This window comes from Dendropsophus ebraccatus, chromosome 1 (assembly GCF_027789765.1).
Source record: "Dendropsophus ebraccatus isolate aDenEbr1 chromosome 1, aDenEbr1.pat, whole genome shotgun sequence".
NCBI classification, from domain to species: Eukaryota; Metazoa; Chordata; class Amphibia; order Anura; family Hylidae; genus Dendropsophus; species Dendropsophus ebraccatus.
This window is the reverse complement of record NC_091454.1, coordinates 227,607,829-227,623,448: the sequence shown is the minus strand read 5'-3', so window position 1 is coordinate 227,623,448 and position 15,620 is coordinate 227,607,829. Positions and strand designations below refer to the sequence as shown.

General features: G+C 46.7%; 1 protein-coding gene across 1 annotated transcript; it reads right to left on the bottom strand.

Moving 5' to 3' along the window:
* Window positions 1-1,059: 1,059 nt before the first annotated feature.
* LOC138786030 (olfactory receptor 2D2-like) lies at window positions 1,060-5,187 on the bottom strand. Its single transcript, XM_069962659.1, has 2 exons — window positions 5,167-5,187; window positions 1,060-2,010 (listed from the first exon to the last, which is right to left on the bottom strand). Exons 1-2 carry the CDS (start codon window positions 5,185-5,187, stop codon window positions 1,060-1,062), a joined length of 972 nt encoding a protein of 323 aa, XP_069818760.1.
* Window positions 5,188-15,620: the final 10,433 nt, after the last annotated feature.

The window sequence follows — 15,620 nt, the reverse complement described above, 5'->3', positions numbered from 1 at the left end:
CTCCACCCATGTCCCAAGGCTGCTATAAAAAGAGATCATTTGGCTCCTATCTGCCCAGTTGTAAGCTTGTTCAACCCAGAAGAGGCCATTGCTAGTGTGAAAAGGCTAGAGTAGGACTATGTCTTTGAGGACAACATAACATGGTGACATGGTACACTCTTTGATCAAATAGTTTGCTAAGATCCCCATTTTTAAATATCTACAGAGCAGATCGTTTATCGTTTCTACACTGGGTGGAGTATATACGGTAAGCACTTCCAACTGTGGGATGCTGTTGCACTTTCTGTTTTTTTTTTGTCTGTCATAACTTGAATTATAGACATGGAATATTGCTTCATCTGTGTACAGGTTACAAGAAGAGATAAGAGAAACCACTTCAGCTCAATATGCTGCTGATTTGACATTGTAACAGGCTTTATTTACAGAACCATCACTGGGTGGAACCCCTTGGCTTACACAGTGTTTATAGTTAGTGGTCTCACATCATACATCCCTGAATATCCCTAAAGTTATAAAATGACACATCTGTAGACCGGAAAACAATAAGTGCATGGTGCTAATAACAACTGGATTTAAATTGTCACTTGGACACAGACTGAAGTCTGCCCTAAGAGCTAGAATTTTCTATAGTAAAAATATTATGGGCTGGTTACAGCAGTTACTGGTGATGACTTCAAGAAAGGCTTGGAGGAATTATTAGATCATAATAACATCAATGTTTATGTAATTGTGTAGAAATCTTAAAAATACACAGTAAATCTGAATTCAATTTGAGCCCTTAAACCATTGGGTTAAGAATTTCAGGTGAATTGATTCATTTAGGGCATTTTCAGGTGAATTGATTCATCAATTCCTTTTTTTCCTTACTCCCCCATAGGGAGAAAAAAAAATATTCCAACAAACTTACCAACATATCATGTCCAGTGAAAAACCTAGGAGGAATTAACGTAAAAACAATGTTTCACAAATTGTAATACACAACCCTCAAAAAATAATGTTGTAAAGGTATCAGTCTGGTCCCAAAGTCCAGGAAAAGCCTATTTTATACTGTACAATACATTATCTGGAGATTCTCATACCATTGTTAAAAAATTGAGATTTATTGATTATATCTTGTAGAGATTTTTTAATGTCTTTATTCCTCAGACTGTATATAATGGGGTTGATCAGTGGAGTGAACACAGTATATAGCAGGGATATGATTTTACTAAGATTCAAGCTTTTTCCTCCTTTTGGGAAAAGATAAACACTCAATAGAGTAATGTAGAATATGGAGACCACAATGAGGTGGGAGCTGCAGGTAGAGAAGGCTTTCTGTCTACTGATATTGGACTGGAACCGTAAGATGGTGACAATAATATTACCGTAAGATATTATAATTATTGTGATGGGTATTACTAGTACCAGGAAACACATTATGTAAACCTCTAACTCAACAGCGTAAGTACTAGAACAGGCCATCTCTACTAAAGGAACAAGATCACAGTAAAGATGGTCAATAATATTTGGTCCACAGAACTTCAGCACTGATATGGTTATGGTGTAAATCAATGCAATGGAAAAACCCAACACCCAACACATGACGGCCAGTATCAAACAGTGTGTACCTGTCATAATGGAGGAGTACCGGAGGGGATTACAGATGGCAACATATCGGTCGTAAGACATCACTGTGAGGATGAGACATTCAAATCCCTCAGAGACTAAGAAAAAATAAAACTGAGTCAAACAACATATAAAAGTAATGGTCCCCCCATTATTCAGTAGGATATGGAGCATGTTTGGGACGATATCTGTGGTCAGCAGGATGTCACTGATGGAGAGTTGTGTAAGAAAAAAGTACATTGGGGTGTGGAGGATCTTGCTGGTGGACACTAGGGTGATGATCAGGAGATTCCCACATACTGTCCCCCAGTAAACCACCAAGAGAAGACAGAACAGGAAAATATTTAAATATTTGCTGCCTTGAAATCCTAAGAGATAAAACCCGGTGTCCACCGTCACATTGGTCTGAGTAAAAAATAAATAAATAAATAAAAAGTTATTTATTAGTTTAAGTTGAAAACAATCAATGGTTTTTTACAATAATCTATACAGCAAGACTTGTAATATAATTCATATAAGAGAAGTGCAGAGTGTAATAGAGAATCAGGAGAAGACATGAGGCTGGACTGCAGGGAGGTGAGTATGATATATAACAGAGACACGCAGAGTGTAATGAGGAGAAGACGTGAGGCTGAACTGCAGGGAGGTAAGTATGATACATGTAAGAGACATGCAGAGTGTAATAGATAATCAGGAGAAGAGATGAGGCTGGACTGCAGGGAGGTAAATATGATACATATAAGAGACTTGCAGAGTGTAATAGATAATCAGGAGAAGAGACGAGGCTGGACTGCAGGGAGGTAAGTATGATACATATAAGAGACATGCAGAGTGTAATAGATAATCAGGAGAAGAGACGACGCTGGACTGCAGGGAGGTAAGTATGATACATGTAAAATACAATGCCTGTGATGAATAATCCAGAGGTCAGTATGACACCCGGATTGTCATGCTCACTAACCATTAGAAGCCTACAATCCCCTTCAGATTAATTCTGTGTATGGGATTCTGTCACCTTGTGGAAAGACCGATAGGCTTACATGGCCGCAAAGGGGCTTGCAAAGGCCCCAGGTGTATGATGTAAGTGCCCTTATACAGCCATGCAGGGAAGCATAATGCTGACACACTATGTAGTAGTGCAGTGTATTATAGGAGCGATCATGTGCTGACATATCTCAGAGGTGCCAATCAGACCTAATGAACACTATTGACGCATGACAAAACTGTTTAAATGCAGATATCACTATTGATTGCGGCATTCACACAGTTCACTGTTTGGCATTTGTGTGATCTCAGATGTTGGTCATTACCAATGGGTGTCAGTTGCACAAGGAAGCCGGCATCCATCTGACATGTTGTGAGCTAGACTCCTGAGCCTTTGTCATACTTCCTTCCCTAACCCATGCGTATCGGCATGTCACAGGTAAGGAAGAGCTTAAAGGGGTACCCTGCCCTTACCTAAAAATGTATATTTCCCTAAGCCCTTTACTAAATAGAAAATAAAGAAGAAATAAAACTAGATCACTGGACAGTCACTCAGGAGTTGTAGGGGACCAGTGGATCTGTTAGCTGGATTTCATGTTCCAAATTGCCAATATTGTTAGATATCTCTTAGATATAAGAAACACATGGAACATATCATATATCCGTATGTGTTTACAGTAAATAGAAAATGCTTTATTCCTCCAATGCAAAGTGTCAGAGAGGCGGGGTGTTGCTGTATTCTTACTACCTGCAGAATATGGGTAAGTGTGTGCTTCAACATAAAAAAAAAAAAAAAAAATGGTGTACGAGAGGTTTTTTTTTTTAAATGTCATTTGCGCCTTGCCTGACAAGGGGGTGGGTCTTAGGGAAAAGTAGGCGTGGCCTTCACTAAAAAGGTACATGGCTTACACACTGTATCGTTTTCTTGCTGCACACCTGTAGTGAAAATAATAGGCCATCATACAGCCCCTGAGATGGAAAAAGTAAAAAATAAAAATAATAAAAAAGGGCTTGGGATCAGAATAGAACAATTTAAGCAAAATCCTTTAAAAACAAAAAAAAAGGAGTTATGAAAAATAACTATGTTCCTATGCTTATTGTCCCTATTTACAGTTGATACTAAAGGAGAAGTCTGGGCTCTGTATTTTTTTGTTTGTTTTAGAAAATAGATGGGAAGTACAGTAGGTGGCTGAACATAACAACAGACTCTTACCTCCCTGGCTCCAGCGCTGGGGTCCGCTGTCCTCCGCTCAGACCAGGAAGTGCCCAAGGGACCGGAAACTGGAGCAGAGGACAGCGGACCACTTTCATTACTTTAAAAAAGTGATTTCTGGTTGGACGGTGGGATTGTTCCTGTATGTACTGAGACGTTCCTGACCATTAAAATAAATGGGACAGAAAAAATTGAAATTTTGCTGGGAAAAAAGCACTTTTTGATGGGGTATAGGGGTAAAGGATCCCATACAGTCCTACTAACTTAGCTGCAGTCGGTTAACTCTTTTAGTGCAGAGACGAACCCAAACTTACGTCAAAGTTTGTTGAACCCGCCAAACTGAACTTTTGAAATGTTCCCTCATCTCTAGTATTAATCTTACTTTTTAGCTACATGAAAGTTCTGGTGGAGGTGACTGACGCTAAAGAGCGATCTACAGGTCGTAAAATTCGAGTGTTACACCTCGCACTATGGAGGTTTATTGTGCTAAAGAGCTGAAAACTACAACTGCCTGTTCAAAGAACAAAGAGAGACGGCACTGCTAGACTATTTAAACTATAGTTGTGACTATTTTATATTTAGGGGGGGGGGGGGGTTCCCTATCCATGACCCATTGTAGATCCTCCACCATTTATTGTCCAGCATCTCCATCACTTCTGTCCTCCACGACCTGTCAGCTAGTTCCTCCACCACCCTTCCTCTCTTTCTATTCTCTTTCGATTCCATTCATACAAGTTCATACAAAGCTTTTTGAAAATCTTTCTCTAGTGATGAGTGAACAGTTCTGAAGTTCGGCAACGTTTTTCTGAACGCTTGATATTTGACTTGTGGCATGTGGAGAAGTTGGATGTAGTCCTAGGGAGTCTCAGAAAACCTAGATACAGCCATAGGCCATAGGATGCATCCATGTTTTCCAGGCAGCCCTAAGATGTCATCCAACTTCTTCAGACACGATAGTCCAATGCCGAGAGTTTGGCTTTTCAAAAACTTTGCCATACCTGAACCTCCGAACTGTTCGCTCATCACTATCTGTCTCCTTTATATATTTCTTCACTTTTCTACACTTCCCAACTCATAACTTTCCCTTCTTCACTTCTTCAATACTTTTCCTATTTTCAGCCTGTAATCTGCCTTGATTGTTAGCTATGTGTATTGTTACTTGTATGAACTGTTAATCTTATATGTATTCTTAATCTTGTATGTTTCCTCTATGTATTTTTTCATCTTATACGTTACTTCATGTATCTTCTCACTATATTTGTCTATATAAACAAGTTCCCTATTCTATCCTATGTACAGTATTACAGTGTTACTGAGGACGACAGCATAAAATCACCACACACTAAGAAGTATCTTGTACTTACTTGCGGTTTTTCCATTTCCATATCATCAGTTTTTTTTTATCGCTGAGAGTCGTGTTGCATTCTGCCGTCTTCTTATTAACAACGAAAGTCGACAAAGTAATAAAGCGGAGCTCTGATATGATGCAGCAGAATGCAGCGATCCTGTGTGAGGGACTCAGATACATAGTAACAACCTATATATACAGTATACAGTATACACAAAGGGAGGGGATGGAGATCAACGCTATGGAAATGTTTGTGTCTCCTGTGTTCCTGATCACCGAGGGGGAAAACGTCTGAGAATTATTTGTGGATGATGAAAGATACAAAAGTTTCCAAAGTAAAAAGTGAAACTTTATGAACTCTGTTTAATGTTAAGGGAAAACAAGTTAGATCAAAAGTGAATGCTGTTAGAACAGGAGAAAAAAACGTACTGAACACTTCACATTAGGATAGGCATTAGGAGGAGTGTGACCGACGCCGCTGACCCACCCACAGACATGGCAAACCCAAACTGAACAACAGCCACATTAGCTTGTCCGGCTCAGAAAGAAAACTCAGTCCCCCACAGCAGCGTTCCCTCAACCTGTGGCCCTCCATCCTCTACAAAACTGCACTTCCCATCATGCTCTACTGACACCTATGTCCCCCATGTGTGGTGTCCCACCACGGGTGTTTCTAGTATGGGCACCTGTCATAAAAGTCCTGTACTATAGAGTATAGTAATGAAGTTGCATTGAAGATGAAGATGTCACTATGTATTAATTTTGTATATATTGCACAGCTGTAGTCATTCAAGGGTTACTGCTATGTTTTGTGATTCTGTGCACCAATGAGAGAGACTCTTTCTTCCCTACCTATCCTGATTTTCTTTTCTTTTGTACACTCTCTTCTCCACCACTCACAAAGGTTTTTACACACACCCTGTAGGAAGTAGTCACATGGGGAAAGGAAGGGTAGGAACACACTTAGTCAGTTCTTCTCTGATTCTCTGAGGAGTAGCAAACACAGATCAGGCATCCCTGCTGAACTTAGCCAGGAGCGTGGCTCTGCCAGGTTCCCTGTCCGGGACAGACCAGCTGTAGTTGTGGACATGTATTGAGAACACAGAGACTTTCTTTTCTAAGGCTACACCTACACTCATAATGCAGTACTAAGCACTATAGAGGACAAGTCAGAGAACACCCCAACCCACGCCATGAACATCTCAGGGTGCAGGACGGCATCCTAGACAGGAACTGACCCGGATAGAGCAAAGCAGCCATAGCCAAGGCCTATGTACTCTATCTAACAGCCTCCACTGTCCATACTACTCTACCCTCTCTTCTAGACACTTGTGTGTTTTATTAGTCATCTATATCCCATACGCACTGTCTACTTTGTGTCCCCTAAACTCTTTTCTTCCCATCTTCCCATTCTTTTACATCTAGACAAATCTGTCCTCTTCAGTTCCCGATGTTTACACCAGACATGCCTTCCTCTATATTTCTCTGCCGCACATGTAGACTCATCATGACCTCAGACTCAACATGAACAACAGCAAATCAGCCATGAAGTAGAGATCCCATAAAGTTACAGAGTGGGGTCACTGAGTACTGTGACGTATAGAGCAGACAAGTCTCCAGAGGCAGCCAGGAAGCAATGTCATGGTTGGCCTCAGAGACACAAGAGCAGGGGTGACAAGTGGGTGTCAGAAGATCAGCACAAAGAATTATTCCTGAAAAAACTTTGTCTACAGCACTACCATACCCATGGCCTGAGTGTATATGGAGTGGGTGGGGTCAGGGAAAGATGGAGAAATAGGGGTAAGTGACAATATACCACTAACCTGTTCTGGTGGACACTGACCTGGTCAGATGGTGTCCCAATATATTCCTAGAACAGCAGCAGAAAGGTTTCAGAGCTCCCAGCATCATAATTAGATACGAGGCAGTAGAACTGGATTGAGTAGCTTTTCGATGGAATACTACACTGTTCGAAAGACTCGTTTTCGATCAAACATGTGACCGAAAACGCAGTAAAAACTTGTTTCTCCTCCCACCTCCCCTGGCGCCTTTTTCTAGCCAATAACTATGCGGGGGGTGGGGTGAAAGGCCCTAGGAGCACGTTGGAATCGTGAGAACAGCGTCTACATTCATTGGCTGGCTTACTCATGTGACCTCCAGAGTATAAGAACTTTTGCTGACAGAGTACAACGTATACAGTGAACCCATTACAGAGCTTTAGCATATAATGGCTGTCAGTGAATTGAAATCTTTGAGAAATACACAGCAATGCAGTATATAAACCATGCTTCGTACAGACTTCCAGTAAGGACTAGAGTTGTGGATCCACTGAACCGCCACTAGCGATGGCGTAACCTGCACATAAGTCTATGGGGCCACTGGTCACAGCACAGGAGTCATGGGCAAGAATCACAGGCAACAAATCTGGGACCACTATGCTTAGGGCAGCAATCGCAGAGGCTCCAACAAGGAAGCCTGGGCAGGTGCAGAGAGTTAAAGTTGAATATTGTGCTGTGTTAACCAAAGATGTCCTGGCCCTTTAAATCTGCAAGAGCCCTTGCTTGCACGCCCTAGGAGGTGGGGTGGCATGTGCCGGCTGGAGATAATGGGAGCAGGAGCAGGGAGAGAAAAGGTGCCCCTAGAGGCCAAAGGGAATGTGGCATCGGACTACTCCTACTCCTCATATTACTACGCTTGAATATAGTAAAGTGTGGCACTCACCATACGTTCATGCAAAAATAGAAAAAACTTAATTTCATGCTGGGGCTAGGATGTGGACTAGCGGGTGATAATCGTTTTGCGTGCACACCATCGGGCGAGCAGGGCATATGGGCAGGGATATGCCAGGGAGAAGGGACGGATCTGTGCCTTCTCCCTGGCACATGCCCCTGCCACAAGTTTGATAAATGTCCTCCATAGAGTCCATGATAACTTTACCAGAAACAATGTTTACTTGACAGTTTATTAACCCCTTAAGGACCGGGACAATTGTAATTTTCTTGTTTTCTCTTTTTCCTACTCGCCTAAGACCCATAACCCATTTTCAGAACCAGGTGTACTTTGTAATGGCATGGGGTGTCATTTTTTGCGCCATGATCTATAGTTTTTATTAGTAAAAATTTTTTAAAATCAAACATATTGACCACTTTTTATAAAAAAAAAATTATACATAAAATGTAATAAAAAAAAAAGTAAACTCTGCATTTTTTTTTACCACTTTTTCTTCATGTCGTTCACCATGCGGGAATAATATTGTTTTATTTTAATAGATCGGATGATTGTGCACACTATGTTATATATATTTTTATGTGTTTTATGTATAAAATGGGAAGGGGGGAGGTGATTTTCACTTTTATTGGGGGAGGGGCTTTGGGACATTTTTTAAAACTTTTATAGATTTGTTTTTTTTAAGTCCCTTAGGGGACTTTCACATTCATGCATTACATTACATGCACTGATCCCTGCTATGCCATAGCACAGCAGGGATCAGTGTTATCTGTGATCAGCCTGCCTGTGGCCTGTGGCAGACTCTATCAGAAGATTGAAGACCTGACTGCACGGAGGAAGGTAAAAGAAGGTAAGAGTCAGGCCATGCGATCGGGATCCCAGCAGACACGCTGGGATATATATTACAGTGCAGTACCAGGCTGCATCATGTATATGTGTGTATATATATATATATATATATATATATATATATATATATATATATACATATATACAGGGCTGTATTACCAGCTGCTGCTGCCCTAGGCACTAAACCTGAAGACGCCCCATCTACATGCCCCTATTGGCGATACCAGCCCTGACCAATACCACCATACCCCCCACCCCCCTGGAAAAGACACCAGATTTACTGGCAAGTCTGAACGGGAGAAGGGAAACTAAAAAAATAAAAACAAAAAAATTTGTTTTTTTCTGTCCCCCTGCTCCCTGGTGCATACATACATACATACATGCAGTGCCAGGCTGGATATATATATTATAGTAGAAGTTAATAGAAAAAATTAACTTGTTTGCAAGGGTAGTGTAGGGGCCGGATAGGAGCCCTTCTCTAAGTAGTAAGAGTACTCTGCTGGGATGTGTGTTGAACATATTATACTTAGTAAAAGAATCCTCGCACTTACATTTAAATTTGCTTTGAATATCTGTCCGCCTTCTGCCTACAGTCTCGGTGACCGCCCTGTGTGGTAGTATGAGTCTTAGGTCTTTGTCTCTAGGCTGAGCTAACTAGTGAATGTTTCCCAACATAGATGAACGTAGTGTCAGTAAAGTACTTCTGCTTTACTGGGGATCAGTCCCTCTTCCTTTCCTTTGTGGGTGACTGTCCTGATTTGAAAATCCTCGGCATAGACAAGGGTTGTCCTGTTTCCTGGTTACCCCACATCTAAGGTCTAGCATCGCATAACTAGTGGCTGGAGTGGAAATCACAGCTCACAGCACTTGGTGTGGCACCTAAGAGTTACTTTACCTTGGTAAAGTATAGTCAGTGTCGGACTGGGCCACCGGGGGACCGGGGAATTCCCCGGTGGGCCCCGAGCAGGAGTAGGCCCCGCCCCCCAGTCAGGGGACACAGGGCTGGAGACCACAAGAATGTGGTCTCCACCCAGTAAGCCCAGCGGGGGCCCCCGTGCTCCTAGGGGGCCCACTCAGCCGCCGATTGCCGCACCTTCCCTTTTAACTGGAAGCGATCGAAACGATCGCTTCCAGTTAAATGTAGCAGTGTTCCGATTGACAGGGCGAGAAGCCATTGGCTTCCCGCCCTGTCAATCACTCTTGTGACCGCAAGCAGCTTCTTGCTTGCGGTCACAAGCGTGGTGCTGCCGCCGCCTCCCCTGACAGATGAGCAGCTGCTGGTCCCGGGCAGCGTCATCACCAGAGAGCTCCGTGCGCAGTGCTGCAGCGGGGACTTCCGGTTTACGTAACGCATACCGGAAGTCCCAGCCGCTGCGGTGCACGCAAAGCTCTCTGGTGGTGATGCTGCCAGGACCAGGAGCTGCTCGTCTGTCGGGGAAGAGAAGAAGGGGCCCGCGACCGCCGGGGGAGCGTGGTGACAGGTGAGTTGGGTTTTGTTGTTTTTTACCAGCACTGGGGGCTATAGGGGAGGGAGGGGAGGGGGATGGCCAGCACTGGGGGCTATAGGGGAGGGAGGGGAGGGGGATGGCCAGCACTGGGGGCTATAGGGGAGGGAGGGGAGGGGGATGGCCAGCACTGGGGGCTATAGGGGAGGGAGGGGAGGGGAGGGGGATGGCCAGCACTGGGGGCTATAGGGGAGGGAGGGGAGGGGGATGGCCAGCACTGGGGGCTATAGGGGAGGGAGGGGAGGGGGATGGCCAGCACTGGGGGCTATAGGGGAGGGAGGGGAGGGGGATGGCCAGCACTGGGGGCTATAGGGGAGGGAGGGGGGGGGGGATGGCCAGCACTGGGGGCTATAGGGGAGGGAGGGGGGGGGGATGGCCAGCACTGGGGGCTATAGGGGAGGGAGGGGGGGGGGGATGGCCAGCACTGGGGACTATAGGGGAGGGAGGGGGGGGGATGGCCAGCACTGGGGACTATAGGGGAGGGAGGGGAGGGGAGGGGGATGGCCAGCACTGGGGACTATAGGGGAGGGAGGGGGGGGGATGGCCAGCACTGGGGGCTATAGGGGAGGGAGGGGAGGGGAGGGGGATGGCCAGCACTGGGGACTATAGGGGAGGGAGGGGAGGGGAGGGGGATGGCCAGCACTGGGGGCTATAGGGGAGGGAGGGGAGGGGGATGGCCAGCACTGGGGGCTATAGGGGAGGGAGGGGAGGGGGATGGCCAGCACTGGGGGCTATAGGGGAGGGAGGGGAGGGGAGGGGGATGGCCAGCACTGGGGGCTATAGGGGAGGGAGGGGGGGGGGGGATGGCCAGCACTGGGGGCTATAGGGGAGGGAGGGGGGGGGGATGGCCAGCACTGGGGACTATAGGGGAGGGAGGGGAGGGGGATGGCCAGCACTGGGGGCTATAGGGGAGGGAGGGGGGGGGGGGGGGCCAGCACTGGGGGCTATAGGGGAGGGAGGGGGGGGGATGGCCAGCACTGGGGACTATAGGGGAGGGAGGGGAGGGGGATGGCCAGCACTGGGGGCTATAGGGGAGGGAGGGGAGGGGAGGGAGATGGCCAGCACTGGGGGCTATAGGGGAGGGAGGGGGGGGGATGGCCAGCACTGGGGGCTATAGGGGAGGGAGGGGGGGGATGGCCAGCACTGGGGACTATAGGGGAGGGGAGGGGGATGGCCAGCACTGGGGGCTATAGGGGAGGGAGGGGAGGGGGATGGCCAGCACTGGGGGCTATAGGGGAGGGAGGGAAGGGGGATGGCCAGCACTGGGGGCTATTGGGGAGGGAGGGGGGGGGGATGGCCAGCACTGGGGGCTATAGGGGAGGGAGGGGAGGGGGATGGCCAGCACTGGGGACTATAGGGGAGGGAGGGGAGGGGGATGGCCAGCACTGGGGGCTATTGGGGAGGGAGGGGGGGGATGGCCAGCACTGGGGGCTATAGGGGAGGGAGGGGGGGGGATGGCCAGCACTGGGGGCTATAGGGGAGGGAGGGGGATGGCCAGCACTGGGGGCTATAGGGGAGGGAGGGGGATGGCCAGCACTGGGGTCTATAGGGGGGATGGCCTGCACTGGGGGCTATAGGGGGGATGGCCTGCACTGGGGGCTATAGGGGGGATGGACAACATAAGGGGGGCTATAGGGGGGGATGGACAACATAAGGGGGGCTATAGGGGGGGATGGACAACATAAGGGGGGCTATAGGGGGGGATGGACAACATAAGGGGGGCTATAGGGGGGGATGGACAACATAAGGGGGGCTATGGGGGGATGGGCAACATAAGGGGGCTATGGGGGGATGGAAAACATAAGGGGGGCTATGGGGGGGATGGGCAACATAAGGGGGCTATGGGGGGATAGACAACATAAGGGGGCTATGGGGGGGATAGACAACATAAGGGGGGCTATAGGGGGGATGGACAACATAAGGGGGGGCTATAGGGGGGATGGACAACATAAGGGGGCTATGGGGGGGATAGACAACATAAGGGGGGCTTTAGGGGGGATGGACAACATGAGGGGGCTATATGGGGGAATGGACAACATGAGGGGGCTATATGGGGAATGGACTACATAAGGGGGGTATCTATATTGAAGAAGGACAACATGGAGGGGCTATATATATGGGGATGGACAACATAAGGGGTCTACCTATATGGGGCATGGACAACACTGTAAGTTGTCTATATGGGGGACTGAACAAAGGACCATCTATAAGGTGCCTACACAGAGGGGACCATATACTATAAGGGAGATATATACACATAGTGTCAGGGCTACCCACTAAATGAGGGCATAAAGGGGCCAATACAGATGTGCAGTGTGTATAGAGATGAGGATGGTGACAGAGTGAGGAACCTAATATATTTCTCTGGCAGATTCTGTGGATTCGTGGCTCATAGAAGTTCTCATAACGGCCCAGGACAGATGGAGAAGAAGAAGAAGAGGGAAGAACTCTGATTAGAGAAGACGTCCCCTGTGAGTCACCTGATATAACTGCACTGTAATGTATATGGTGTACAGAACCTGTGTAGAGCTGCGTCTACCTCTATATGACTGGATGAGGTGATGGTGATCTGTGTACAGAGGATTATTCAGTAGCAGCGGTGGTGTTAGTCAGTAGCAATGGTGATGTGAGTCAGTATGTGGTGGGGTTAGTCAGTATGTGGTGGTGTTAGTCAGTATGTGATGGTATTAGTCAGTATGTGATGGTATTAGTCAGTATGTGATGGTGTTAGTCAGTATGTGATGGTGTTAGTCAGTATGTGGTGGTTATTAGTCAGTATGTGGTGGTATTTGTTACTTGTAATCTGGTGCAGTGTTCATTGGTCTTAGTATACTGGTTCTGGTCAGTAACAATATGGTGGAGATGGTATTGGTTGTGGTGTGACGGTAATATTTCCCCCTTGTATACTGTTATTATTGGTAATATTGGTATACAGGATCTGGTCAGTAACAGTATGGCAGTAATATGTGTGGGGATATTTGCTCTTTATATACTGGTGTTATTGGTAGCATACAGTAGTATACAGTGTTATCATGCAAAGAAAATTGTCTTATAGCCCAATTACACCGGCCAATTATCGGTAACAAGCGCTCCTAGGAAGCCCCATGTAACAGTGCCAGAGATCAGCTGACAAATGCCCCATAGCTGGCTGATTAGATCTTTTGTGCGGGTGTAATAATCATTGCTGTCGGCCGCACATCTCTATATACTGCCCCCTATCACGCCGTGTAACTGGACCCTTATTAATGTTACCATAGATAAGTATAGTGGCAGAAGGGTGGGCCCCAAGAAGGATTTCCCCTGGTGGGCCCAAGGACTCCAGTCCGACACTGAGTATAGTGGTATAAGGAATTATAGAACCCGCTGTGATGGGACACTACAATCGCACTTCTCCAACCGCTTTTTAAAATAGTCCTTGTTCCAGCATCCACTCCTTCCCTACTCTGTTACTCAGAAAAACTAAGCACACGTTTAGCATTAAGAATAATTCATTCCTCTTTCAAATGTAGCTCACATGTTGAGACTGCATTAAAGACACTACTACTTACCCCAGACCGCCTAGTTCATATATATCAGGATGCCACAGATACATGTTGGAGGAGATGTGGCTCTACAGATACACTGCTCCATATCCTGTGGACATGCCCTCATGCACAACACTTGTGGAATTCATGTTATTCTGTAATACAAACAATACATACCCTACCCAGTGCCAACAACTCCTCAATCTGCCCTCCTATTCTTACACTTCCATCTTATTCCTAAAATATACTGGTCATTAACCAGCCTACTTCTCATACAGGCTAAAATAGTACTAACTCGACATTGGAAATCGATGGCCATACAGGAATTTGTGGACACAGTGAATGAAACCTTTCATTATGACCAAATTATTGGCCGAGGTTCCGACCATATAGACAAATTTAACTCAATCTGGAAACCTTGGCGTAAGTTGCCTTACTTTAAAGCCTGAGGCCTACCTCTCCTCTACCACGAGTTAGGCTTTTGCGATTCTCATATATAATTTTCACTATATTAATAACATCATATAGCACCATTATATCTGGTTAACCAACTTATTTTCTACAGGATTGTTGGACTCTTGGTGGGACTTCTAACACTGTTATTTGTTTAACTGTTCCTTTGTCTGGCTTGTTGGTTGCTGCCAGGTTAAGGTAGCCTGCTGGACACGATTTTCGCTCATGATTATGTAATATATCATCTACAGCAGGGGTACTCAACAACTTTTAGTGAAGGTCCACTTACCGGGGTCTATTGTCAGGTGAAGGTCCGAGCTGAACATCAGTAGGAAACGTGTTTTGTTACTTTGTCACAAACGTTCAACTATTTATATACAGAATTGCTGCTTATTAGCGGGAAAATTGGCATTTTTTTCTCTCTCACCAGGCCTTTGATATTAGGTACAAAGGGGGTGACTGCCCTGGTAGTATATAGCCCCCCTGTTGCTCCCCCAGTAGTGTATAGCCCCCCCTGTGCGCTCTCCTTCAGTAGTATATAGCCCCCTGTTGCTCCCCCAGTAGTATATAGCCCCCCCTGTGCGCTCTCCCCCTGTAGTATATAGCCCCCTGTGAGCTCCCCCCAGTAGTATATAGCCTCCCCGTGCGCTCTCCCCCTGTAGAATATAGCCCCCTGTGAGCTCCCCCCAGTAGTATATAGCCCCCCTGTGCGCTCTCCCCCTGTAGTATATAGCCCCCTGTGCGCTGTCCCCCAGTAGTATATAGCCCCCTGTGAGCTCCCCCCAGTAGTATATAGCCCCCCTGTGCTCTCCCCCTGTAGTATATAGCCCCCTGTGAGCTCCCCCCAGTAGTATATAGCCCCCGTGAGCTCCCCCCAAGTAGTATATAGCCCCCCTGTGAGCTCCCCCCTGTAGTATATAGCCCCCTGTGAGCTCCCCCTGTAGTATATAGCCCCCCCATGCGCTGTCCCCCTGTAGTATATAGCCCCCTGTGAGCTCCCCCCAGTAGTATATAGCGCCCCTGTGCTCTCCCCCCAGTAGTATATAGCCCCCCTTGTGCTTTCCCCCTGTAGTATATAGCCCCTGTGAGGTCCCCCCTGTAGTATATAACCCCCTGTGCGCTCCCCCAGTAGTATATAGCCCCCTCAGTAGTATATAGCCCCCTGTGAGGTACCCCCTGTAGTATATAGCCCCCTGTGCGCTCCCCCCAGTAGTATATAGCCCCCTCAGTAGTATATAGCCCCCTGTGAGGTCCCCCCTGTAGTATATAGTCCACCTGTGCACTCTCCCCTTGTAGATGCCCCCAGACAGAAAAAAAAAATAACAAAAACAACTCACCTAGCACCTCGTTCCCCGCTGCGGCTGTCTTCTCCTCCCGTCGGTCCGGCCCCCGGCTGATACGCGCTCTGTAGG